Raw genomic sequence first — 25,849 nt, 5'->3', positions numbered from 1 at the left:
TTTATTAAAAAATAAGTAAATAAAAGGAAATTTTTAAATTGACCCAAGTATTTACTAAATTTACCCACCCATCATCATTGGTGGTTGAGGATCCAACCATTTTTTCATTGGTTTGCATCCAATGTTGATCCGGTTGTGGAGATTTTTTTTGATGATGGTTAGGATGGGTGGGTCAATTTAGTAAAAATCTGGGGTAAATTTAACAATTTCTTAAATAAATACAGGTAGCTATGTAATAAGCTCAATGATAGTTAATTCACAAATATTTTTTAATTAGTGTATTTGGGCTAATACATACAATATTATTGAACAAATTTTGATATTTTCTATAGAAAATTGGAGTATTATTATTTTTTGTTCAATATTGAACTTTTAAACTAATAATGACATAATACTAATATAATTAGTTTAATGTAAACAGAATTTTTTTGAAAAATAATTGATTTCATCAATTAAGAAATTTGGTTTGTGATTCCTTGTAAATCAACATCCATAAATTTTGAGAAATTGTAAATGCACAATGTGTATTCAAAATTAAATTTTGGTTTTAGAATAAATGTCCTTTCAAGAATTTTATAAATGGAGTATGCTAAATTATTGTGTATTCTTCATTTTTCATTTATGTAGCATTAACTTCTTTTTCTCAAAAATTAATTCGATCAATTGACTTTAAGGACAGATGATTGGCTAATTTTTTATTGAAACAATTAAATAAAAAAAATTAGGGGCACCATCTCTGTTCACAATTGTATTGGGAAAATCAGCTAAAATTATCCTCCCACATTGAGTTACAGATAAATTTGTAACAATTTGAATTGAACACATGTGAATTTAATATGAATTTAATAAATAATTAAAAAAAAAAAAAAAAAAAAAAAAAAAAAAAAAAACTACACATGAAAATCATAATAGAAAATTGAAAAGTATAGAAGATTGATTGTTTGAAATGCTAGTTTCTGAGGAAAAGACTGCAAATAAGTAAAAATAAGTAATTTGCATGCATATGCATGTATGTATGTGGTCGGAGAATACAATTTTGAATTGTAAAAATTGTTTGAAACAAATGCAATATGACTTTAATATATATACATATAATTCATTGTATGTATATATATAATGAGTTGTGTTGTTGCTATACAAACTATGAAAGAGAAAAAAGGAAGTGAATGTTTGAGAATTGAACTGAAAACAAATAAATAAGACAAACTGAAAATCTATTGAAAGAATTTTATTACTGTTAAATCTAATGTTGTGACAAAAGATAAATATATTACAAACAAAGAATTTCATTTTTATTTACGTTCAAGTAAAGTTTTTGACAGATGAAAAATTATATTTCTAAAAATTGGTCAACTTATTTAAACATTGGCAAACTAAGTAGATTATAATTAAAGTTCTAAAATTTTGCAAAAAAAATAAAATAAATATAACATAGTATTTTTTTAAAACCATAGAAGAACTTGTCTTAGAAAAATAAAATACAAGTATGAAGTCTCATGAATGAGTTAAACCTGTAGAATTTTTAATATATATATGGGAATTAAAAAAATAAGAATATAGTATTTTGTGTACATACACACATACACATGTGTTGATAATTGTAGTATGTCTAGGTTTGAACCAACATCAATCCTAATGAAACAATTGAATAGTTACATAATAATTTTGATTTACATAACAATTAGGAGAAAATCATTATAGCCATGTGGCACATTCAAAAGCACTCATATATCCAACCTAGGTCTAGGAGGCTACCACAATATTTTACAAAGAAGACACCAACAATCTAATTAATTAACAACCACTTATATATTTCAGATATTTATGACAATTGTTACCATTCTTGATAATTACTTTAATTCATTTATTTTAAACATGGTTTGAAAAAGAAGATGTTGTTAGATAAATAAACAAAACTGTAAAGAAAAACAACACAAGATTTTATTTAGGGGAATGTTAAGTAGACCCATGTTTTTACTAAATTTACCTACCAATGATAAAGAATATGGTAATCATGATGAATGTGGTTGGTTTTCATTGACTTTGGATCAAATAGTAGAATAATATTTTAAATGTCATTTTTTTTTTTTTTTTTTTTTGTTTTTTTTCCATGATGGTTAAATGGGTGGGTCAATTTTGTAAAACCCTGGGTCTTATTAACATTCCATTATTTATTTATTTATTTATATATTTAAAGTCATTTGAATGACCTCATCCATCTGCTTCGTGTACAACCTTGAGATTAGATCTTACATGGCACGAGGTAGCCATGAGGACGTGGACTTGGTGACCCCCTATTCCCGTAGTCCCATATTTGGTGCCCTATGGCTGCACATCTGACAGCGTCATTTCTCGAGCTGGCAAGCTATTATGGACCCCTATCTCTGATTCTTCACAATAATAAAATGGACTCGTGTTTTGTCTTATTGAACTGGATATCATGCAGTCCTGTTTATTTTTTTCCTTTGCTACGTACTACTAGCGTATGTATGTAGTTCAGTAATTATGTATATGAACGACCTAAAATCCTTTGTTTGGAAGAGAATTTGGTTGTCTAATGCTCAAGTTGGAAAATCATATAATCTACACTCCTTTAGAGCACAGTGATGGCATTGTTGTGGAATATTATTGTTTTCAGTAGAGTTTAATATTGATTTTTTATTGAAAATAACAAAGTCAACTCTAAATTGTATTTATTTATTAAATTCTATACAGATTCTCTTCTACTGACCATCACTTTTTTTTACAATTGCAGAACATCTTCTCTCACTTTAAGATACACCTAAAGAATAGTTATATTTTTACTGACTGTTATTATAAACTTTTGTCAAGTTTGCATTGTGGACTTTTTCTAAGTGTCCACTGAGATTTACTAGAAGATTGTGTTTAGAAATTCAATGATTGTTATTTTTTATTATTTTAAAGATAGAATTTCAACAACAAAAACTTTGTAAAACAGTTAAAGAAGTTTTTCATAGCATCTAGTTACATAGGTTTGTGTATTTATATATTTGGATGGTTAGGGGCTTAGAATAGGATTGTTGTGCAATTTTGTAGCGAGTTGAAACTCTACTAAAAAAAGAGTGTTAAAACACATTGTTCACCCAAGAAAATACCTATAACAACATAAAAAAGAAATGAATGTATATTATATAAGTGTGCTCAATAAAAATAAATTATGCATCATTATTATCAGTTTTAACTCTAGACATAAATATACACACCAGTTAATATAAATATTTATTATTAAATTTTTTTGAAATTCAAATTTAAGATATCAAAAAATAATAATTTTAATTAAGATATATGTTTAATATATATATATATATATATATATATATATATAATCATGTTAAAAAAATATACTTGACAAAAAAATCATATTTTTATTGTAGTTTCATTACTTAGTTGAATACAATATTCTACAAAAGTCAGATTGATGGTTTTAAAGTTTTCAATTTTTGTTTCTAATTTTGCCATCCAATTTATGTTTAATACACTAGAATTTGTAACAATTAAATTAGTTACACATGATACATTGCATTGCAGATATTAATATCACTGTGAATATCAATATTACACACTAAATGTGCAATACTAGTAACTATACAACTACACCATTGAGTAGTACATAGACATGTTTAAAATAATTTACCCAATCAAACTTATTAAAATAAACCATATTTTCAAAATTGCTTGCAATCTTGATTTTTGGTATCTGAATGGATAAGAAAGTATCACCATGTATCAAACACATGAAAGCATATTCAATGCATAAAATGCATTATGCTATTCAAGACATTTTTTTCAAATAGATGATGATCGTTTTGAAAACTACAGCAGCAGATATCAGTTACATTTATAAATTTTGTGCATTGCCATCTCACATTACAAAAAAAAACTTTACATAACAATTATTATAAAATAATTTCTCATCTGTTGAATATTGCTATCTTTTCCTCCCAACTTTACATCTTATATCCTAGTATTTAAATCCTGAATCCCAAAGTTAGATTCCCAATCTTTCGTGCTCTAAAACTTGAGCCATTGGATACTGAACATTAGTCCATACTGAGCAACTAGTCAATAATAAAACCAAGCATACTAATAATGTGACCACAATTTTTGTTACTACCACCACATTCATTACATGCCACTCACATCCTTTGTCAAATAAAAGACCACTTTTTTTTCATATATATTAGTAAAATAAAAATAAAATTATCCTATATTTTGAAAGAGAATAAAAATATAGGAGAATGATAAATAGACCTAGATATAGTGTTCAACAGATGAGAAAATATTTTAAAATACAATATTCAAATCAACCTACCTATGATGGAAAAAAAAAAAACATGGTAATCATGATGAATGTGGTTGGTTTTCATTGGTTTTGGATCCAATAGTGGAGAAATGAATGTAGAGGTCATTTTCTTTTTTCATGATGGTTAGGATGGATGGATCAACTTAGTAAAAATCTAGAGCTATTTAACTTTTCCCATTATATATATATATATATATATATATATATACTAAAAATTGGAATAAATAAATAAATAAAATATACAGGGTGATGGCATTAGCAATACCCCAAAAACATGATATTTTTCTATTTACATGTTAGTTGAAGAAAGATACAACTTGTGTTTCCCCGTCCAAGTCATCTCTTCCCCTCCTTACCCTCTCTCCCCCCTCCCTCCCTCCCTCCCTGCCCAAACCGTCCATCTCACTGCTGCTGCTTCACAGCCTTCTGCCAGCTCTATGATGTGAAGACGCAGGGTCTCTGCCTTCCCCTCTTCCCTTGACATCATGGCATGATGGAAAATCAACGTCTTCTTCTTCTGCAGTTAGTTTTCACAATGGAGGAAAAATGTCATACACTCGTTTTCGCATTGACTACCACCAGAATGACTACATAGGAATCTTTGCCGTAATGGAGGCACTGGGGAACAATCAGGTACTGAAGGAATTGCGAAGTGTGGTCATCAATGCGGCGGCTAAATGATGTCAAAGCATAGGCCACCTGACAGACAGACAGACAGACAGCAGTATGGTTGACATGTTCGGGACGCTGATTTTATACAATCTCTCCGCGATACTACTGGGATTCAACATTGTGTGACTCTTGCTTGAGACAGATTCATTCCTTGGCTTCTTTTCAAATTTCAAATTGCATTGCTCGCTCCTACGATGTTACAACATTTTCGGTTCTGGCTGAAGGCAGTAGCAATTGCACACATCTACCTCTGTAAAGTCAATTCTGGATATGGAACCGAAATTTTCATCCTGATTGTTGTCAGCTGTGGCGCCATGGTCGAGTAACCCACGAAGGGATTCAAAAGGTGTCACTTCACCCTGAACCTCAATAGGAACCAGATCGCTGCCGCTGTGAATGACGGCGCTAGGACGTTCCCTCCTGTTGCCAGCTGCGTGACCGGCACGGCCTTCTTTGCAGACGAAAACACCCCTGTTGTGGCCAACGTCAACGTCGTCAAGACCGCTTTCAAGGCTGCTTTCGACAAGGACGTCATTGACACCAAAAAACCACCGCAAGTGGACGAACCCTTGTCAGTAGATAATTGAGTGTATACACCCTTAGACAAGAAGGAAATTGATTCTTGGATAGGAGTGAGGGAGCACATTAATCCAACTCCAACTGCAACCAAGATCCTGAATTCATAGGCGATAAGAATCAACACTGATAACGACGTCGAAGAGGCACCCTTCCAGCAATTATCGGCTGAAGTCCTTCACGGTAATTACCAACACTGATATCTGACTATTTACCACGGATGTAGACGTTGTAAAAGAGTCCTTCTGTGTCTTTGGGCAAAATATGCCGAACGACAGGTGGCTTGATATTTTTCTTGAATGCAAGTGCTTCCCCGGAATCTCTACGTCCAATTTAACAATTTGTTTCGAGACTGATGTGAAAGCTATAAGTTGTTCATCTTCACTTCTAAACATGCTTATTACAATTTAGATGTTGACATCTTCCAATGCCTGTGGAAGAGCTTTATTCTCGAGCATTGAACATCAGAAACTGAATCGAGTTGTGTTCGTCATCTCCAGTGATTCTAAATACGCACCAAGGTTTCTAAGCACATCTGTGGAAGTGATCATTAACTTGCATAAGTCAACTATGACATAGCAGATTGCATGGAAAGGTCAAGCTGCGTCAGCTCCTACTTTCAAACTGCAGAGATGATGTGTCTCTGAAGGACCAACTAGAATTAGCGCATCAGCAAGATCATCAGAGAACTCTTCTAAACTCGTGCTATATTTCATGCGTTGCAAATAACCATTTCTCCCATGTTCTGTCCATTCAGACATAAAAAACTGAAACTCGGAGAATTACTTAACTCGACCGAAGTGGGCCCTAATGCTAAGGTCACTCTCATGAAGATATTCCGGACAAAAGATACACTCCAGTCATCCGGAATAATAAAAAACAATACTCAGCTAAGGAATTCAATCGAAGCAAATTGAACGCACATTCAATATCCATATACTCCACTTTATTATTACTGCAGTTAAGAGTACATTTCAAAACTTGAATTAGAAAAAGCTGCTATATAGTAACCGACATTTCGTATAACCGTCGAGAACACATAATGAGCATTAACTACTTAAAAAAAACCATTACACGTTTCATCACAATTCATCGGGACAACTACATCACTCATCGTCCTCCTCCTCAGATTCAGCCTCCGCGCTGCGAAGCCAATCAACGAATGGGAGAGCAGACTTCCTCACCAAAGCACCAGGACTATTCGCTGAACCATTTGTTGACGGTACTGCATCATACCAGAGCAATATCTGCTCCTCTTCAAGGATTTCTTCGTCATACAAAACCTTGAGCAAGAGTGGAATCTCCTTACTTGCATTCGGGGGAAGAGCACAGCAGAATGTTTCAATCGCAGCTAAGAGGTCCTTCTGTGAAATTTCATCCTGCACAGCTGCATCCAGATAAGCCTTCTTCTTGGTAATTTCTTTATGCAGCCCCTTGCCGCAACCTTCGAAAAGAGCGACGAAAAATGCGTCCATTGCTTCACTTCTGGGAGAAGCCTTGTTCAATTGGACTGCCATTTGCGCAGGAGTCATCCCCTTCTTCAGACACTCCTTGAAATCAAGTAGAAACTTTTCTCGAGGACTCAACTCCTCCTTCGGAGAATCTGGCTCTTTCATCTCGTTCACCTCATTCTCTGTCTCCGACTTTTTAGAGGACGACTTCTTCAGCAACTTCGGGGCAGTTTGGCCATTAATCTTCGATCTTGGCGAGGGCTCGCTCAATTCAACACCATTCCCAACCATTACCATCTCACTTGTTGCCGCAGTCAACTGCTCGATAATCCTCCTCTGTGCAGCCTCGGCAGACGTATCAGTCTGCCACTGCACATCATCTTCATCATTAGCAACAGATTCTTCCTCATCAGCTTGGCTTGCAGAAGGGGAATGCTCTTCATCATCAGACCCTTGTTTCTTCTTCACAACTTTGGCATCAGACCCTGATTTACTCTTCTTCGAAGCCTCTCGCTTGAGCTTCTTCATTTGTTCGTCCGCAGCTTCTCCCTCTTTGAGACGCTCCTTCTCTGCCCGTCGCAGAGCACGGTCCTTCTTACCTCCTTTTTTCTGTTCTGGTGGATTCTTCAAAATGAATGTGGTCAGCTTATCACGCATGTCAACATCAGATACGTAACCACATGCAGCACATTTCAATGTTATGAGCTGCGTCTTGGTGATGACCACCTCCGTCTCAGGATTACCGCATCCATAGCACTGCACATACTTCTTGATAAAGTTCTCAAGCAGCGAAGCGAGCTTCGAAGTATCATGAGCACCATTCACGATACTCGTACCAGTTTTCTCGTCATACTTTGACTGAGCCCCTAGCTCACAACCAAAGTACTTGGTGGTGTAGGCAGGATGCCTTGCGAGTGCCTTCGCCACATCCACCATGTTAACGACGTTCGTCTTGATGCCGTTTCCACGCCCTTCAATCTTGGTGATGAGCTTGGGCATCTTGTACCTGTAAAAGGCGTCATCGCGGTTGCCAGCACCGATATTCTGAAGCGCCATGATTGAAAGCGTTAAGAAACCGAAGAGGATGCTGACTCACGAAAGCGCAACACACTAATTAGCTGAGCCACATGCAGCCGAGTGGGAGTACTGGATGGACTCGAAAGATGTTTGTATCTCTTTCTCGTTGTAGGACAATATTCTCCTAAGAGCCCAACCGACCCCAGGTAATAGCAGCCGGCTTCAGACATAAAAGAGTGTGCCGCCACCTTGCTGATCGCTTTTTAAATATTTATTTCTCACACTCACTCCAAACAGCTCCTCAATACCTCCCTGTTCAATCCTCACCTTTACGAACTATCAAATTCAAACCTCCTTCACACAAACACACCTGAAACCCTCGGAAAAAACACCGCACTCTGTAGAGATAACCCTCGGAAACAAAAATTCACGCAACAGACTCAGCAGAACATGAAAACTCCCAATCTCAAAACCCGGGTCTCCCAGTCTCCTCAACACTACAGCGCCGAACGATTCACGCTCCGATATCCAACACGCAGCGCCACGATTCCACACAGATTTGCGCACCAAGCGGCTTAGGAAACACAGGGCGGAACACACATGAGAGCAGGATTGCCTCAAGAAGACAGCAGTCGCAGAAGGGGGACGGGGAGCAAGCAGCAGCAGATGCAAGAAAGATGGTGAGAGGGGAAGAGGCAGAGGGTTGAATAAGCAAGAGGCTCAGACGAAGCTTTGGAGGCAGCCAGCAGTGTAGGGTTACGACGAGAGCGGTGGCTGCCCGTTTCCAATCTGCCCGCTCCCCTAGCCAAGAGCTTCTAAGCCCACGATGACCCCTCGAAACCCCCGGGTAAAGGACCCCGGGTAACATCCGGGTTTCGACGAGTGACTGAGAGAGCGGCTGCCTCTATCTAGGAATAATAGCCCTACTGGCCAGACTGCGACGACGGCAAGCAATATCGACCGATGCTTCTATTAAAGGCATCCATCCATCCATCCATCCATCCATCCCCGATGAGATCACACTCTGAATAAATGAATATCCGAATCTGTGGGGCTTGGGCGTTGTCCATCACACCGCTGCATGCACCTTGGATGAATGAAACGGCGAACTCTGCTTACCATGATTTTTTCAACGATAAAGTAACAAATTTCAACATTTGAACTCAGCAATCCATACTACTCATTTCATCTTCCATATTCCAGTTTTGTTTATTTTATTTTTTTACTCTCTAGTATTCTATTTGATAATGATGCAACTGTAAAATAATTCCAGTATGATGAATATTGTAGGTTTCAATATATTGTCTCAAATACTGAAGAAGTGAATTACAACTTATAAAATTTATTTCAAATCTATACTTTATTTAATTTCAATACACTAAAATGAATTATAACCAAAAAAAGTATCATAAAGTTAAGCTACTGTTGATATCAATCTATTATATAAAACAACTTCGAGGTAAGACAAAGAAACAAAGATGCTACTTAATTGATTGTTGATAACAGGAGGCAAAGTGGTTGGAAACCTCAGTATTTAAAGAATAAAATTGTTAGGATCAAGTTGTTTGAATAGTGAGGATTCCTAGTAATAGCTTCTTTACTTACCAAGCTTACAACTATCATGGACATATAAGAAAAAGATAATAAGCATATTCTTAAAATGTTCTATTAGATTTTAAAAGATTATAAAAGATTCTTAAGATATTCCAATAAAAGATTTTAAAAAGATTCTTAGAATATTTTAGAATACTTTAGAAGATTTTTAGAATATTCTAATAGATTTAAAAAATTTCTAAAAAGATTAAGAAGTTGTCCAAAAAGCTTTATAAGGTTGCTTCATCATCAAGCAACATCAAAACTTCTCAAAAAGCTTCCTAATACTTAATACATATTGGAATTGAGGCTGAAAAGATCCTCAGTCTTGACAATATAGTTCTTAGAGTTCTAGCTCATCTTTCTTAGTATTTTTTTTATACTCATTTGATTTAATTAGGTTCTTATTAGTTTCTTTATTGAAGCTCTTCCATTCAATTTTTTTTTTGATCTCCTATATAATGTATTTGTGATAATTTGTTGAGACTCTCTTCTTATCAATACTAGAGCTTGATTCTTCTTGATAGAGAGTGAATTATCTTTCTTCTTGAAGGCATCTAAGTGCTTTAGAGGTTATAAAGTATCTTCTTTTAAATTAATATTTTTTAGAAACTCTATTTTTTTTTTTTTTTTTTTTTTTTTTTTCTCTTTTAAGATGGTTGGAGGTGAGGATGTTGCTATAGTTGACTCTTCCAAGTTGAAATTAGATGTCATTATAAACACATTGAATGCTTTAGCTTGTAGAACTATTGGTGTTGAGGGATTTTTTATAAGATTGCATGGTGATGCAAGATTTGGAGCAATTTAGCATATGATACAACCACTTTTTAAAGTTTCTACATCCAAGGAGGTGGTGCTACATGTACTTCAAAAAAGAAATTCACCTATTTAATAATATAAGGAATCTTGGATTAATGTTTCAAAAAAAATTGATGGTACATGCTCTAAGTTTTGAGGATTTATTAACCAAATTTGATTGGTAACTTTTCTATTACTTGAGTGCTATCCAAAAAAAGTATCATGAGTTGGTTTAGTTGGAACCCTGCTCACAAAACAAGCCTTATTTTGGTTTGTTCTTTTATTTAAAAAAGAATCTTCAATCTTGACCAACTATGAAGATTTTTTAAAAGCATTTGTAGAGGCATTTGGCAAGCATGACAAGGTTCAATGGACAATAGTAAATATTTACTTATTACATCAAGGGTCATGCTTTGCATGAATTTATGCATCTAATTTTAAACAATTGGCTTATGACATCAATTGAGATGAATAAGCTCTTATGAGTCAATTCTATTGGAAACTAAGGGATGAAGTATAAGACCAATTACTATCATTACTTGATCTTCAAACACTAAATGAAGCTATCAACTAAGTTGTGAAGTGTGATAATCAAGTATTTCAATACCATCAAGATTAACACTTGTGAACTTTGACAAGATAATATATTAAAAATTTGTATTCTATTATTTTAATGAATATATTACTTCTACACTCCAGAGTTGAAGATATATAAATTGATGCAATACAGTTCAAATCTCTTATAGCAAAGAAAAAAAAACATCAATTTGAACAAAGTCTATACTTGTATTATAGTAAACAAGGCCACAAATCTGAGAATTGTCTAAAGAAACAACTTATAATCCAGACTAGAAGCACAATCATTTAAAAAAATGAAAAAAAATAAATGAATGGAAGACAATATTTTGGAGAAGGTATAGACATTTTGAATATAATGTCATGCCTTTTGGATTGACAAATATTTCAACTATATTCTAGCATTCAATGAATGTTGTTTTTCAAAAATTCTTAGACAAGTTTATTGTTTATTATCTTGATGACATCTTAATCTACTCCAAGATTCTTGAAGAACATAAAAAATATATGAGATATGTCTTGGAAAAGTTATAACATATAAGATTATATACCAAATTGAAAAAATGTATATTCTATCAATCAAAAGTGGAATTTTTTGAATATATTATTTCCAAAGAAGCCTTGTTAATGGACTTAAAGAAAGGTTAAGTTATATCAAAGTAGAAAATTTTAAAGATAATATAGAATATATAATATTTCCTTAGATTTATTAATTTCTATCAGATATTTATTAAAATTAGTTCGAAGTTGATATTCCTTTCACATGGTTGACATTCAAAGATAAAATGAAATAGAGACCTCAAGGACAAAAGGCTTTTCAAGATTTGAAGGTAACTTTTACTATAACTCTAATCTTAATGCATTCAAATTTCACAAAGGCCTTCAATTTAGAGAGTAATACTTTTGACTTTGTATTAGGAGTTATATTATCACAAATGAAAAAGAATAGACAACTTCACCTAATTTCATTCTATTTCAAAAAGTTTTTAGTTGTAGAAATCAATTATGAGATTTATGATAAAGAGTCCCTTCTCAAGTCATGATATTCTAATTTATTTCGGTGCCGCCTTGAATCTAAGACTTCTTCTACTTCAAACTCTTCATTATTGTCTACTTCTATAGGAAGAGGTGGAGCTTGTTGTCTTCTTGGTATGTCCACTGTCTTGTATGGTTCAAGAAGAGACACATAGAATATTAGATGGATTTTCATTGACTCTAGTAGATGTAAACAATATGCGACTAGATTGATTTGTGTAGAAATAAAAAATGGTTCTAGCCTTCGATAGTCCAACTTATCACTAGGACGAATAGTCTTCATATTGTGACGAAGTAGCCATACCTTATCACCCAAGTGGAATGGTGGTTGTTCCTTTCGATAGACATCCGCATTGACCTTTTGCTGTTCTTCAGCTTCTTTTAACTAAGCCTTCATCGTTGCATGTAGCTCTGACAAATGAATCGCCAAATCTTTCACAACAGGATTATCAACTTTTGAAAAGTCAAAAGTATCAAGTCGTGGATGATAACCATAATTAGTAAAGAAAGGTGTTTGTTTTATACAAGAATGTATTATACTATTGTAAGCAAACTCTGCCAATGGCAAAAGAGTTGTCCAATCATCTTGTTGGTAGTTGATGGTATATCTTAAATATTGCTCCAAAACTTGATTAACATGCTCCGTTCTATCCATCAATTTGAGGATGGAATATTAAAGATAGTTTTATATTCACTTTTAGAATCTTGAAAAGAGTCTGTCAAAATCTTGATACAAATTGAGTTTTCGTATCTAATATAATATCCTTAAATAATCCATGATAGCGATAGATATTATCAAAAAAGAGCCTAGCTGTTTCTTCACCTGTAATAGATTTTGTATATAGTACAAAATGTGCCATCTTGGTAAAACGATCTACTATCACGAATATAGAGTCATAAGAACCTGAGATTAGAAGATCCATGATGAAGTCCATAGAAACAGAAGTCCATGATTGTTCTAGAATGAGTAATGGCTGAAAAAGCCTAAAAGGTCGATGACGAGGAGTTTTTGATCTTGAGCAAACATCACATGATTGTACAAAATCTTTGTCTGCCTTCCAAATTTGAGGCCACCAAAAATCCCTAGATATCAGTTCCAAAGTCTTATTGTATCCAAAATGTCTTGCTATTGGGAAGTTGTGACGAGCTTGAAGTATACATAAACGTGCTTCTCCTTCTGGAACATATAAGCATCCTTCAAAATAGAGTAGGTTGTTCTTGAACTCCAATTTAGAGGGATCATGAGATTTAGAAGAATTATTCTTGATATCATGAAGAAGAGGATCTAAAGACGTACTTAACTGGACTTGCTTAAGAAAAGTTAAATCAATAGTCAATATTGATTTTATTGCTCGAAGATGAAATTGCTTCAGCCTCAAGAGAACCGTTCTTTGTTGCTCAAAAGCTACATCTCCTTCTTTTGGTACAAGTTAAGAATGTCTAGACAAGGCATCAAACAAACTTTGTTGTTTTCCTGGCCGATAAGTGATGATGAACTCGAATCTTGATAAAGACATGCTCCAACGAGCTTGATGATGATTTTAATACTGGTGTTGGCATGAAATACTTAAGGTTCTTATGATCCATATATATGGTGACTGGATTGGAAGCGCCTTCTAAATAATGATGCCATTCTTGAAAAGAATCCATAATTACAAGAAGTTCTTTGTCATGGATCTCATAATTGATTTCTGTCACTGAGAATTTTCTTGAATGAAAGGCTACTGGGTGAAGTTTGTCATCTGTTTCCATTTATGACAAAACTGCACCTAGAGCAAAGTCTGTTGCATCTGTTTCCATAAAGAATGCTTCAGAAAAATCAACATGATATAAGATTGGTGCAGAAACAAACGTTGTCTTCAAAGATTCAAAAGCAACTTGTGCTTCTTGATTCCATTGGAGTTTGTCTTTACAAGTCAAACGTGTAAGTAGAGTTGCAACTCGAGAAAAGTCCTTGATGAAGATCTGATAGTAGTTGGCAAATTCCAAAAAGCGTTAGACATTTCTTACCATTTTGGGGATCTTGCAATCTATAATAGTTTGAACTTTCTTAAGATCTATCATAAGTCCATCATTTGAAATGATGTAACCTAAAAAATCGACTTGAGTAGTGTGGAATACATACTTTTCTATCTTGGCATAGAGTCTTGCATCTCTTAATTTTTGTAACACATGGCGAACATGAAGTTCATGTTCTTCTAGATTCTTAGAATAGATCAAGATTTCATCTAGATAACAGACCACAAAATCATCCAAAAACTCTCAAAAAACATCATTCATTAGATGATGAAAAGTTGTTTATGCATTTATAAGTCCAAAAGGTATGACATTGTATTCAAAATGTCCATACCTACTTCAAAATGCAATCTTCCATTCATCTCCTTCTTTGATGCGTACTAGATTGTATGCTCTCCGAAGATCTATTTTTATATAGATCTTAGCTTGATTCAGCTGATCAAGAAATTCAGATATTAAAGGTAGTGGATACTTGTTCTTGATGGTAATCTTGTTGAATCCTCGATAATCAACACACATCCGCAATGATCCATCTTTATTCTTCACAAATAGAATTGGAACTCCTGCCGGAGATTTAGAATGGAGTATGAAATTCTTGGTTAGATTTTCTTCAATATACTCCTTGAGTTCAGTCAACTCATTTTGTGATAAACTGTATATTGGTCCGAATGGCGGTTGTGCTCTTTCTTGAAGGTCAATTGAGCAATTATAGGGACAATGTTCCAAGAGTGTATCTGCATTCTTTTTTTTTGAATATATCTTGAAATTCTTGATATTGGCTTGGAATGCCACTTGAAGTCTTTCCACCAGTAGAAACAAGTGTGGCATAAATAATATATGGTGATTCTTTCTTAGCAGCATGCAAGAAAGCTTTTACACCTATAAATACAGGTTTAATTGAACTAGACTTATGACTCTCTACTTGATTAACTACACTGTTAATTATACTTTTAGAGAAAGTAAGTGTTTGAGAAATCCAATCTATTTGAGGGTTGTATTTTTCTAACCACGATAAACCTAAAATGACTGGATTAAAGAGAGATCTAATGATATTAAATACTACAAAGCTATTATAACCATTGATTATTACTTCTATAGGAAAGATTTTGTAAATAATATCTCTAGAAGACAATGGCGACCATCTATGACTTCTACATGAATAGGTTTAGTTTTCTTTACTAAAGATATGCTATGTCTTTTAATAAATTCTTTATCTAAGAAACATGTTGAGGCTCCTAAATCTAACAAGACAGAGGCTTTGTAATATTTAGGTCCTAAAATAACATTTAATGTTAAACAAGGAGAGGGCTCTGAGGAGAGATTATGACCTTTACTAGATGTTGTACAAGGTTCCAACTGCACGGTCCCTATTGTAGCTGAACAAACTCATTTTTTGACATATTATCTTCTTTGACAGCCATACTCCTCATTTTATGGTTCCATCTTTTCTTTGGATGATGTTGAGCAGTGTGTTTTGATTCTCCACAATATACACATAATCCTTTTTGACGATGACAAGTCTTTTCTTGCTCAATAAGAGGTTTGAAACATACTACATCAATTTATATATCCTCTACTTCCGAATATATGTATTGAAGAGGTGTTGCTGTTGCCATTGAATTATAGTAACGTTGAGGTCCACTTGTATGGTTCTCAGATCGAAATTCAAAAAGGCGATTGTCGCACTTCATAGCAAAGTCAATTGCTTGACTCAATGTTTGAAGATCAGGTAAGTTGAGCATCAATTTTTTTACCTCATATTATAATCCGTAGATAAATTGGCTAATAAGTGCTGCATCATCCTTCTTGATATCAGTTACAAGTTGTCAAAATTGAGAAGTGTACAACGTTACTGATCGATTGTCGTATCGTAAAATACAGATCTTATTAGTTGCAACACGAATTGCATCATGTTCTCTATACATGGATCAAAACTCCACCAGAAAAGCCTCTAGATTATCCAATATTACATCTCGTTGTTCAAGAAAAGATAAAAATCATTATACTGCTCCACCTAAAAGAAGCGTACAAATGAATCTAACTTGCGATCTTGGAGTTGAATAGCTTTGGAATTGAAGTTTAATCAGAAGTTGCACTTGATTGATAAATCTCCAAAACTTGGATCTGGTGCCATCAAATTTCTCGGGTAGGACAATTCTTGGTTCTCTAACACTGAAAGGACGTTCCACCATAGGAAAAAAGACATGATTTGGTGCAGATGGTGAAGCAACTCCAACCATTTCTATATCTTCACTTCCTACCAATCTTATTGCTCCTTGTGGTGGTAAATTGAATTGATGCATTGCAAGCATTAATTTCCTCAATTGCTCTTGCATTTGTGCCATTGCACTCTTCATTTCAATAAGTTTTGCCATGATAACACTTAGAAAAGAGAAGATATTTAATAACGCTGAAGACAAATAGAAGAGAGGACTTGAGAACAAAGAAAATACTTAGGACAATATTAGTTTAGAAGAGGGTAATTTGTAACTTCTAATATTCTTATATCTTATAAAAAAAAAAGGGGTAATCCACTCTTAATCAAGATTAGACAAAGCTCTGATATTATAGGTGTACTCTTGATAATTTGTCAAAGACAAGAACTCGATGAAAAAGCAATTCAGACAAGTGAGCCTTCACTCAAAGATCAGTAACAAAATATAAATAAGCAAGTATGTATATTCAAAAAGAAACTGGAATGCCTATTGCCAAAAGACAAAAAAACTAGAGATCCTTGAAACTAGACTAGAAGCAAGAAAGGAGTTGACAAGAGTGAAGCCTTCTTTACTCTTGTCTCTATATATACTATCTAACTAGGGGCTACGTGGCGACGTTCTATAGGACCTCCAATATGTGTTGACTTTGTAGGACACATGCCTTGACTTACAAGGCAAGTTTTTCTACATGTGGGCCACATAGTTAGCTTGATCTTCAAGCTAACAACATGTGTGGCACATGGCCAACTTATTGACCACGTTTATAATCAAAAAAGTCAATTAAAGACACCTATGAAGTCAAAGCACCATCTATGAAGCTTCTAAGAAGCTTTTATATCAAATACTATAGAATTAACTTATTTTTACCTACTTTTACTTGATTCCACGTATTTGTATATATAATTACTAGCTTACATGAGTATGTCCGTGACAAAAATTTACCTTCAAATCTTGAAAAGCCTTTTGTCCTTGAGGTCTCTATTTCATTTTATCTTTGAATGTCAACCATGTGAAAGGAATATCAACTTCGAACTAATTTTAATAAATATCTGATAGAAATTAATAAATCTAAGGAAATATTATATATTCTATATTATCTTTAAAATTTTCTACTTTGATATAACTTAACCTTTCTTTAAGTCCATTAACAAGGCTTCTTTGGAAATAATATATTCAAAAAATTCCACTTTTGATTGATAGAATATACATTTTTTCAATTTGGTATATAATCTTATATGTTATAACTTTTCCAAGACATATCTCATATATTTTTTATGTTCTTCAAGAATCTTGGAGTAGATTAAGATGTCATCAAGATAATAAACAATAAACTTGTCTAAGAATTTTTGAAAAACAACATTCATTGAATGCTAGAATATAGTTGAAATATTTGTCAATCCAAAAGGCATGACATTATATTCAAAATGTCTATACCTTCTCCAAAATATTGTCTTCCATTCATTTATTTTTTTTCATTTTTTTAAATGATTGTGCTTCTAGTCTGGATTATAAGTTGTTTCTTTAGACAATTCTCAGATTTGTGGCCTTGTTTACTATAATACAAGTATAGACTTTGTTCAAATTGATGTTTTTTTTTCTTTGCTATAAGAGATTTGAACTGTATTGCATCAATTTATATATCTTCAACTCTGGAGTGTAGAAGTAATATATTCATTAAAATAATAGAATACAAATTTTTAATATATTATCTTGTCAAAGTTCACAAGTGTTAATCTTGATGGTATTGAAATACTTGATTATCACACTTCACAACTTAGTTGATAGCTTCATTTAGTGTTTGAAGATCAAGTAATGATAGTAATTGGTCTTATACTTCATCCCTTAGTTTCCAATAGAATTGACTCATAAGAGCTTATTCATCTCAATTGATGTCATAAGCCAATTGTTTAAAATTAGATGCATAAATTCATGCAAAGCATGACCCTTGATGTAATAAGTAAATATTTACTATTGTCCATTGAACCTTGTCATGCTTGCCAAATGCCTCTACAAATGCTTTTAAAAAATCTTCATAGTTGGTCAAGATTGAAGATTCTTTTTTAAATAAAAGAACAAACCAAAATAAGGCTTGTTTTGTGAGCAGGGTTCCAACTAAACCAACTCATGATACTTTTTTTGGATAGCACTCAAGTAATAGAAAAGTTACCAATCAAATTTGGTTAATAAATCCTCAAAACTTAGAGCATGTACCATCAATTTTTTTTGAAACATTAATCCAAGATTCCTTATATTATTAAATAGGTGAATTTCTTTTTTGAAGTACATGTAGCACCACCTCCTTGGATGTAGAAACTTTAAAAAGTGGTTGTATCATATGCTAAATTGCTCCAAATCTTGCATCACCATGCAATCTTATAAAAAATCCCTCAACACCAATAGTTCTACAAGCTAAAGCATTCAATGTGTTTATAATGACATCTAATTTCAACTTGGAAGAGTCAACTATAGCAACATCCTCACCTCCAACCATCTTAAAAGAAAAAAAAAAAAAAAAAAAAATAGAGTTTCTAAAAAATATTAATTTAAAAGAAGATACTTTATAACCTCTAAAGCACTTAGATGCCTTCAAGAAGAAAGATAATTCACTCTCTATCAAGAAGAATCAAGCTCTAGTATTGATAAGAAGAGAGTCTCAACAAATTATCACAAATACATTATATAGGAGATCAAAAAAAAAATTGAATGGAAGAGCTTCAATAAAGAAACTAATAAGAACCTAATTAAATCAAATGAGTATAAAAAAAATACTAAGAAAGATGAGCTAGAACTCTAAGAACTATATTGTCAAGACTGAGGATCTTTTCAGCCTCAATTCCAATATGTATTAAGTATTAGGAAGCTTTTTGAGAAGTTTTGATGTTGCTTGATGATGAAGCAACCTTATAAAGCTTTTTGGACAACTTCTTAATCTTTTTAGAAATTTTTTAAATCTATTAGAATATTCTAAAAATCTTCTAAAGTATTCTAAAATATTCTAAGAATCTTTTTAAAATCTTTTATTGGAATATCTTAAGAATATTGTATAATCTTTTAAAATCTCATAAAATATTTTAAAAATATTCTTATTATTTTTTTATAGAAATATTTTAATAATATAAATTTAAAGAATTTCTATAATGTTTTATGGATAACTAGGCCTTATAGAAATTCATAATTAGAGAATATAAATTTGCGATCGAATGGTGTTATTTTGTTGATCATGTTGTAAAAGAAAGATTTTATCTTCATAGTTATGTATTGGATTTATGATCTTTAATCACAATTTATTAGTTAAGGTTTTATTGCATCAGTAATCAATTTTGAAAACATATATTTTTTTAAATATTTTTTAAATTAGACACTATTTATAAAGATAATATGTAAGTTTTTTATTTTATATATTACTTTTATTAAGAATTAATATGATTTTAAGTTTATTGACTAGAATTTATAAATATTTGTTTAGAATATTTAGAAATGAAGATTTAGAAATGAAGAGTTTTAAATTTGATGAGATGTTAAGATTCAAAGTATAATCAGGTCTTATAGTTTAAGATTTGATAAGTATTAGGATTTAAGATTAAAGAGGATCTTTGATTTAAGATTTGATAAGTATTAGGATTTAAGATTAAATAAGATCTTTTGTTTATGATTTGATAAGATTTATGATCTAGGATTGGAATGAAAGCTATAATATTAATAAGTTTTGAAATTGGTGGCATCAAAAATGAAAAATTTATTGATATTGAAAGTTATGAAGACTTCACCAACAAAGAATTTGTAGTTTATTTTTAACAAGTATCAATCTTTATAACAATATCATTGGCAATATGGACTTCCTTAACTTTAATTAATTTCAATAAAATCTTTGGTAGACTTTACTAAAGATCTTTTAATGTCATGTATGTTTAATTTTTTTTATAATATATTTTCTAATCAAAATAATATATTTTATAATTTATTATGGAAAAATTTAAATATTTTAAAATGGCTATTTAAAACCATTTAAAGACATGTTTTTTGAATGAACTAATTTTTTCTAATAGATTTTGTATAGGATTCTTTCACCAAAAAGCATGTTTACTCTTTTTCTTTTATCTTGATCCAATCAACACTAAAATAGATAACACTGTTATTTTTAATGTTTACAAATGAAGTAAACCTATATAAAACCATCCTATGATATTACATGTTAAACTTCAATATTGAAACCTTTAAATAAATAAAAAATAAATTTAAAATCTCCAAATATTCACAAGTAACTATATGTATTTCTACTTCAAAAGCTCAAGAAATTTTGTATTGAGTGCAATTTATCATTTTCCATTAATGTATGAACCCTACTTTTTAAAAATAACAACAATCAAATGAAACAATACACACACACACATATATATATATATATATATATAACCTAGGGAATGCAATGTTTTGATACAATATCACTCCAGGGTGTCAAAATGCCACAGGTCCGGATGAACCTGTTCCTCTCAAGGAACAAGTCCATCTCTACAATATTTCATGGAAGCAGTCATAACATTCATGGTTTCTCCAAGATAATAAGACTGGAATAATCATTAAAAACCCTGATTCTTCCGCATCGATCCAACGAGTGAGTTTGCGTGAGTGTATGTGTGTGTGTGTGTATGTGTGCATGCTCAGAGTTGCAGCATGATCTGGAGCTCTGGATGCACAAAAGAAAGGGGAGGTGGAATATTCAGCAAGAAGTATAAGACACGGTGCCTAGTATCACAAATTGCCTTTGAAGCGTGGCTCCTAAGGCGGAGCCACGCATTTGCAGTTTGCATGGAAGTTAGCAGTGAATGATACCATCGCTTGCACAGGTGAGTCAAATTGGTGTCAGTGAATGGCTCAGCTACCACGCGTTGAAGAAGCTGTCCGTTGAGTTTACTTTGTTTTCTGATTAGCTTGGTGACGGTATGCTCTTACATATATATATATATATATTCCTTCTGAAATGGACATACCATAGAATTTTTGCATGCACACAGAATTCACCTCATGTTTATTTATTTACTTATTTGGCTGTTTTTTGTATGTGAAAAAACGAAGGTGTTTGACAAGGAAGGAAAATTGCTAGTGTAGGGTAGTTCAGGGTCAGACATGTATGCACGTCTTGAACTTGGACTTTCTCAACAGTTAATGCAAGCGAAGAAGCACTGTAAACGAGCCGAAGTACTATGACAAGAGCCTGCTTCACTAATTCGGAGTGCCTGTCCGACTCCTCTGAACGATCTTCTCTTATTCTAATTCCTGCGTTTGTCAACAACACATCATCTTGGCCACCAGAAGCACAGGAAGTTCTACTGAACTTGAGATTCATGCATCTAGTGTTAGTCCTAAGGAGGCCATCAATACCATGTTGCTTTGTTACGGCTTGACAGGTATTCAGTGACAATGTCACTGGTTCCAAGGTAACTGTTGAATACTCTAGTTGGTTTCATCAACGCTTGGTTGGAATGCTTCGCAGTATCTTTTGTGTATTTGTGGCGCCAGGGCAATGGTAACCGGGTTTCTGTTTTTCACTTTTGTTCAGAAAATAGTTATACGGCATACATGGAGAGCGTGAAAGCTGCGCATGTGAAAATTGTTTGTGTACTCCTCTGCACAGAAGGATATGTACTGCTCTCATGAGCTCATGAGAAACTAAAGGCTTCGTTGATTTTTAGGAGGATAATTGCCCCAAGAATTGTCAGACTGACATGGTAGCGAGGCAGGATTTGAATAACGATTGTGACATTGTAAGCGGCATCCATGAATGACGGCACTCGTGTCGTTCGTTTAGAAGATCGTTTCATTCTCAAGTTTGTTCGCTCTGAGGTCCATTGAACTGAAGTGCCTGAGACTTATGAAAAAATTCCGAGAGGTGCTCAAGCCCTGTGTGTCTCTTCAATACTAACATGAAAAAACATGAGTGTCACGGTCTCAATTCTCAACGGAGAAAACTGTACAGTCCTGTTCAACAGAATGTACAAAAAGTAATGCGACAAATGTCTGTTTGGCATTGCAGAATTCCTCTTGTTTTTCATCTGCGTGATAATATTTGTGATAGGGTATTTATTTTTATTTATTTATTTATTTTTAATTTAATGTTGGGCTACTGTAGCTGAATTAGCTGCCCTCTGTTTTGCATGGAATAGCCAAAATCATGTTCGTGCATGCAGGGGCATGCTGCCAAGACGATTTGTCCATCGGGACGTTAGCAGTGCGTTAAATAATCCGATACTCCGCACAGCTGCCGTATTCTATGTTCGAGGTGGATAAGAGTGATATTATTGACGAAACCATCATGGAAACGGGGCTTAAAACGTGCAATGATACGAAGGGTGGGGAACTGGCACATGAAAGGGCTAAACGGTTGTAAAATAGACGATTAAGATTTGCAATAGAGTTCTTACTCGACCACGATTGAGGTTCCTGGACGAGCCTACCTGTGGCCTTGACAGGTCGGTCTAAATTCCGAAGAAGGGTTACACTGACATCCTTTACTTTAAAGAGTTTACTGGTTTCAATCCCACATATGCTAGATGACGTGCGCAGAACACCTGTGTACTTACCAACGTTACCTGAGTAATGATCTGCGTCTACAACTGTACGATGTGCTGCCGCCTTTTCAGTCACGTCAAAACTCGAGAAATTTGGCTCGGCGTCTAAAGCTACGGAGCTGCGCACTCTATCTACATCTTTTATGGCCACTCGACATATGAGGTGAAAGTGCCTTCATGGCTGATAGAAGTGTGAGTCGAAGTGTGAGGTATCTGTTCATTGTTTCTACTTTCAGGATGCTCTTGCACTTTTGGACTTTTTTATCTTTTTATATATCGATCTAAGAAACAGACAGTGTACTTTAATGGCTCGTGTAGCTGCATGTTAACAATCGTACATATTGTTTCCATTATTTTGCAGCCATGACATTCCGCTGTCCTTTGCTGCGAAATTCCTGGGAACGTTTCCTTCGGCATGTCAATCCATAATTTGATGATCAAGAGCTTGACACTTCTCTGATCAAGGTATGCTTCTGTGTCAAGCTTGTATGCTTTTTTTTTTGGTTTGTATTTACTGGAGTCTGCCATGTCCAAGCCTGTCTCGAGTATGAATTTCACGAGAACTTCTTAGAAATGAAGAACCGACAAGAGTTACAGTTAGTCAGAGATCATTGAGTTAGACTGCAGACTAACCAGATTCTAGGGCGTGTTCACAGGATATGGAAAGAGGCGGGGGCCATGGCGAATCTATCAACCAATATGGTGGTGAAATTCTCAACGACGAGTATGAATATTCACATGATGCGTTCACTGCGGATTAGAAGATCCAATTCATATCGACTAGAGTAAGTCCTAATATACTATCAATAGTCCAAGCATCGCGACTGTGGCTGAGATCTTTCCAATTTCTCAGTTGGATGTAATAATCAGATTCATTAGAAGTTTTTCCCTGACACACAAATGGCGACAGAACGGGTTGCCTATAACGGTGTCTGATAAGGAAGGAAGTTCAAACAGGTTCTTCCGCTTCTGCCATATGTTCCTAACAATTTGTGTACGTTCAATTAGCATGGTAGTCAAGCAGGATTTTCCACCCAAATACATGCACTAACCCGCAGATCTTTTCGATAACATGCGTCGAGACTAGGGCTGTAACTGGCTGCAAATATATTGTCTACATCACGCTCAGGGTCAGCATCGAAAGTGTCCATCGCCATGTTGACACTTCATCGAACTCCATCGGAGCGCATTGTAAAACCACAAACGCATGGAATGTGTGTGCGCATATTAGAAGCACAAGAGGGGATTGATCTTCAACCAAAAGTAATACTGATGTGACAATGTCGTAGGGGGTCGTAAGGTGTGTTATAAATCTAAATATTGAGATTCAGTGGATCATAGTGTTTGATAAGTATTCGGGGAATGCTCTCATTTGAAATTTACTATGTCGACTTTGTCGGAATCTCATAGAAGCTTTGAGGAAGCGATTTTTCTCTAGTACGAACTAGCTGCAGTAATCCCCAGTTAGGACAACTTTGTTTTTTTACCTAACGCTATATACATATTTGAGTTTACTCTCCGCAGTAATCCCAATAATTCCACAGTAGGATAACTTTGTTTTTTTACCGAATTCTAACTGTTGCGTGGATTGGATATTAATGATCAATGATAAAATGGAGGACTGGATGTTACCAGATATCCAACATGTTGGGTATCACTAACTCCCCTCAACATGGGCTCCTGTTGTCAACTCCAGATGGCGTGTCATTGTGCTTCCCCACTCAATGCACTTGTGCAGTTGCAAGTTGCAATTGACGAGCTGACGCTAGTAATTTTTCTCTGTTTCACTTTTATTTATGTGCTGCTATACAATCTTTACTAGTGTACTGATTGCAAGCTTGTGTTTTTTATTTTTGTTTTGTTCAACTCCAGTTTGTTGTTCTTGCAGTGTGATTGGTGATGGCGATCCTCCTTTGCTTGTGCAGAGCGGCGTTTGGTTCTATTTTGTCGTCGTTGGTGTTAGTTTTGTTGGAGGAGGATTGTGAGAGTGACAATATAGGTTCCACAGCGGACATAGCAACTTCTCGTAGTATTTGATTGAAAGGAGCTTCAGGGTTAGAGTTTTGTTCAGAGGTGCCACCAGCCAAGTTTTAGGCGGTTCATCGTGGATACTCCACGGGAGTGTTTGCCATCGTGGCCAGAGTGTAGAACTCAAGTTCAAAGTTATAAGGGTGTAAAATATAAGAGCTTTAGAGTACAAGAAAAGGCAAAGGAATTTCTACAACATGAATGTTAAGTCTAATTTTGGAGTCACAATTTTTAAAATTTTGTGTAACTAAGATGGGACTCTCTTCAGTCCAAGAGATTCCCTATTGCTAATAAAATCCACTCGTTACAGAGCCTTTGTGAACGTATCTACTTGTTGTATGTGGATATGTAACTAACATCAATTGTGTCGTTCTGTTGTTTGTTTTAATGCAGTGGTGGTCCAACTCTATGTGTTTTGTTCTTTGATGCATGATTGGATTTCTAAAAAGTCTAATGTTGTTTGTATTGTTGCACAACAATGGTGTCGGGTCTTCTTCATCTATGTACAATTCTTTGAATAGTCTAAAAAAATATATAATATTGCTGGTAGCTTCAAAGAAAATGCAATAATTTGCATTTATAGAAGAGAGTGTTGTAGTCAATTGAAGCTTGGTAGACCAAGATATTGGTGAGGATTTGTATAGGATTCACAATATAGATTTTTGTGAATTGATATCTCCTACCTAATCGCAGTTGGCAAAGACAAGTAGACCCCCTTTGTCATTGATGGAATAGAAGATGCCATAATCTATTGTACTCTTAAGGTATCTTAAGATCTTTTTTTCAATGATAAGATGTGTTGTGATATGGTCATATATCATAATATTTTTCTAACTGCAAATTGAATGTTGGTGGTATATAACAATCACTTGACAAGGCTTTGATAGAATTTAGGGTCAACTTCAAGGTCTTAATTTCTTGTTGTAGTTGAGTCTTTTGATTAATAGATATAGAAGAGGCTTTACAATTGCTCCATTCAAA

At 34.0% G+C, this 25,849-nt stretch overlaps 1 protein-coding gene and 1 long non-coding RNA gene across 9 annotated transcripts; one reads left to right on the top strand and one right to left on the bottom strand.

The window, feature by feature from the left end:
- Positions 1 to 6,496: 6,496 nt before the first annotated feature.
- LOC112282474 (putative eukaryotic translation initiation factor 5-1) lies at positions 6,497 to 8,810 on the bottom strand. The gene has a single exon (XM_024520076.3). It carries the CDS (start codon positions 8,077 to 8,079, stop codon positions 6,679 to 6,681), a length of 1,401 nt encoding a protein of 466 aa, XP_024375844.1. The 5' UTR covers positions 8,080 to 8,810; the 3' UTR covers positions 6,497 to 6,678.
- An 11,895-nt stretch (positions 8,811 to 20,705) lies between these two features.
- On the top strand, positions 20,706 to 25,190 carry LOC149989296 (uncharacterized). 8 transcript variants are annotated; one of them, XR_016503027.1, is made up of 7 exons: positions 20,706 to 21,118; positions 21,348 to 23,003; positions 23,202 to 23,305; positions 23,497 to 23,625; positions 23,928 to 24,103; positions 24,537 to 24,608; positions 24,766 to 25,190. It is a non-coding gene; the product is annotated as an uncharacterized LOC149989296 (long non-coding RNA). The 8 variants fall into 8 exon arrangements; XR_016503028.1 differs by having other exon boundaries at positions 23,497 to 24,103; positions 24,729 to 25,190; XR_016503034.1 differs by having other exon boundaries at positions 23,497 to 24,140.
- Positions 25,191 to 25,849: the final 659 nt, after the last annotated feature.

Source organism: Physcomitrium patens, chromosome 5 (genome assembly GCF_059467195.1).
Source record: "Physcomitrium patens ecotype Gransden chromosome 5, ASM5946719v1, whole genome shotgun sequence".
NCBI lineage: Eukaryota > Viridiplantae > Streptophyta > Bryopsida > Funariales > Funariaceae > Physcomitrium > Physcomitrium patens.
This window is presented reverse-complemented; position numbering and strand designations above follow the sequence as displayed.

Bases quoted from the DNA above. Each gene is read 5' to 3' on its own strand.
- LOC112282474 (XM_024520076.3), bottom strand. From the start codon at position 8,079: ATGGCGCTTCAGAATATCGGTGCTGGCAACCGCGATGACGCCTTTTAC.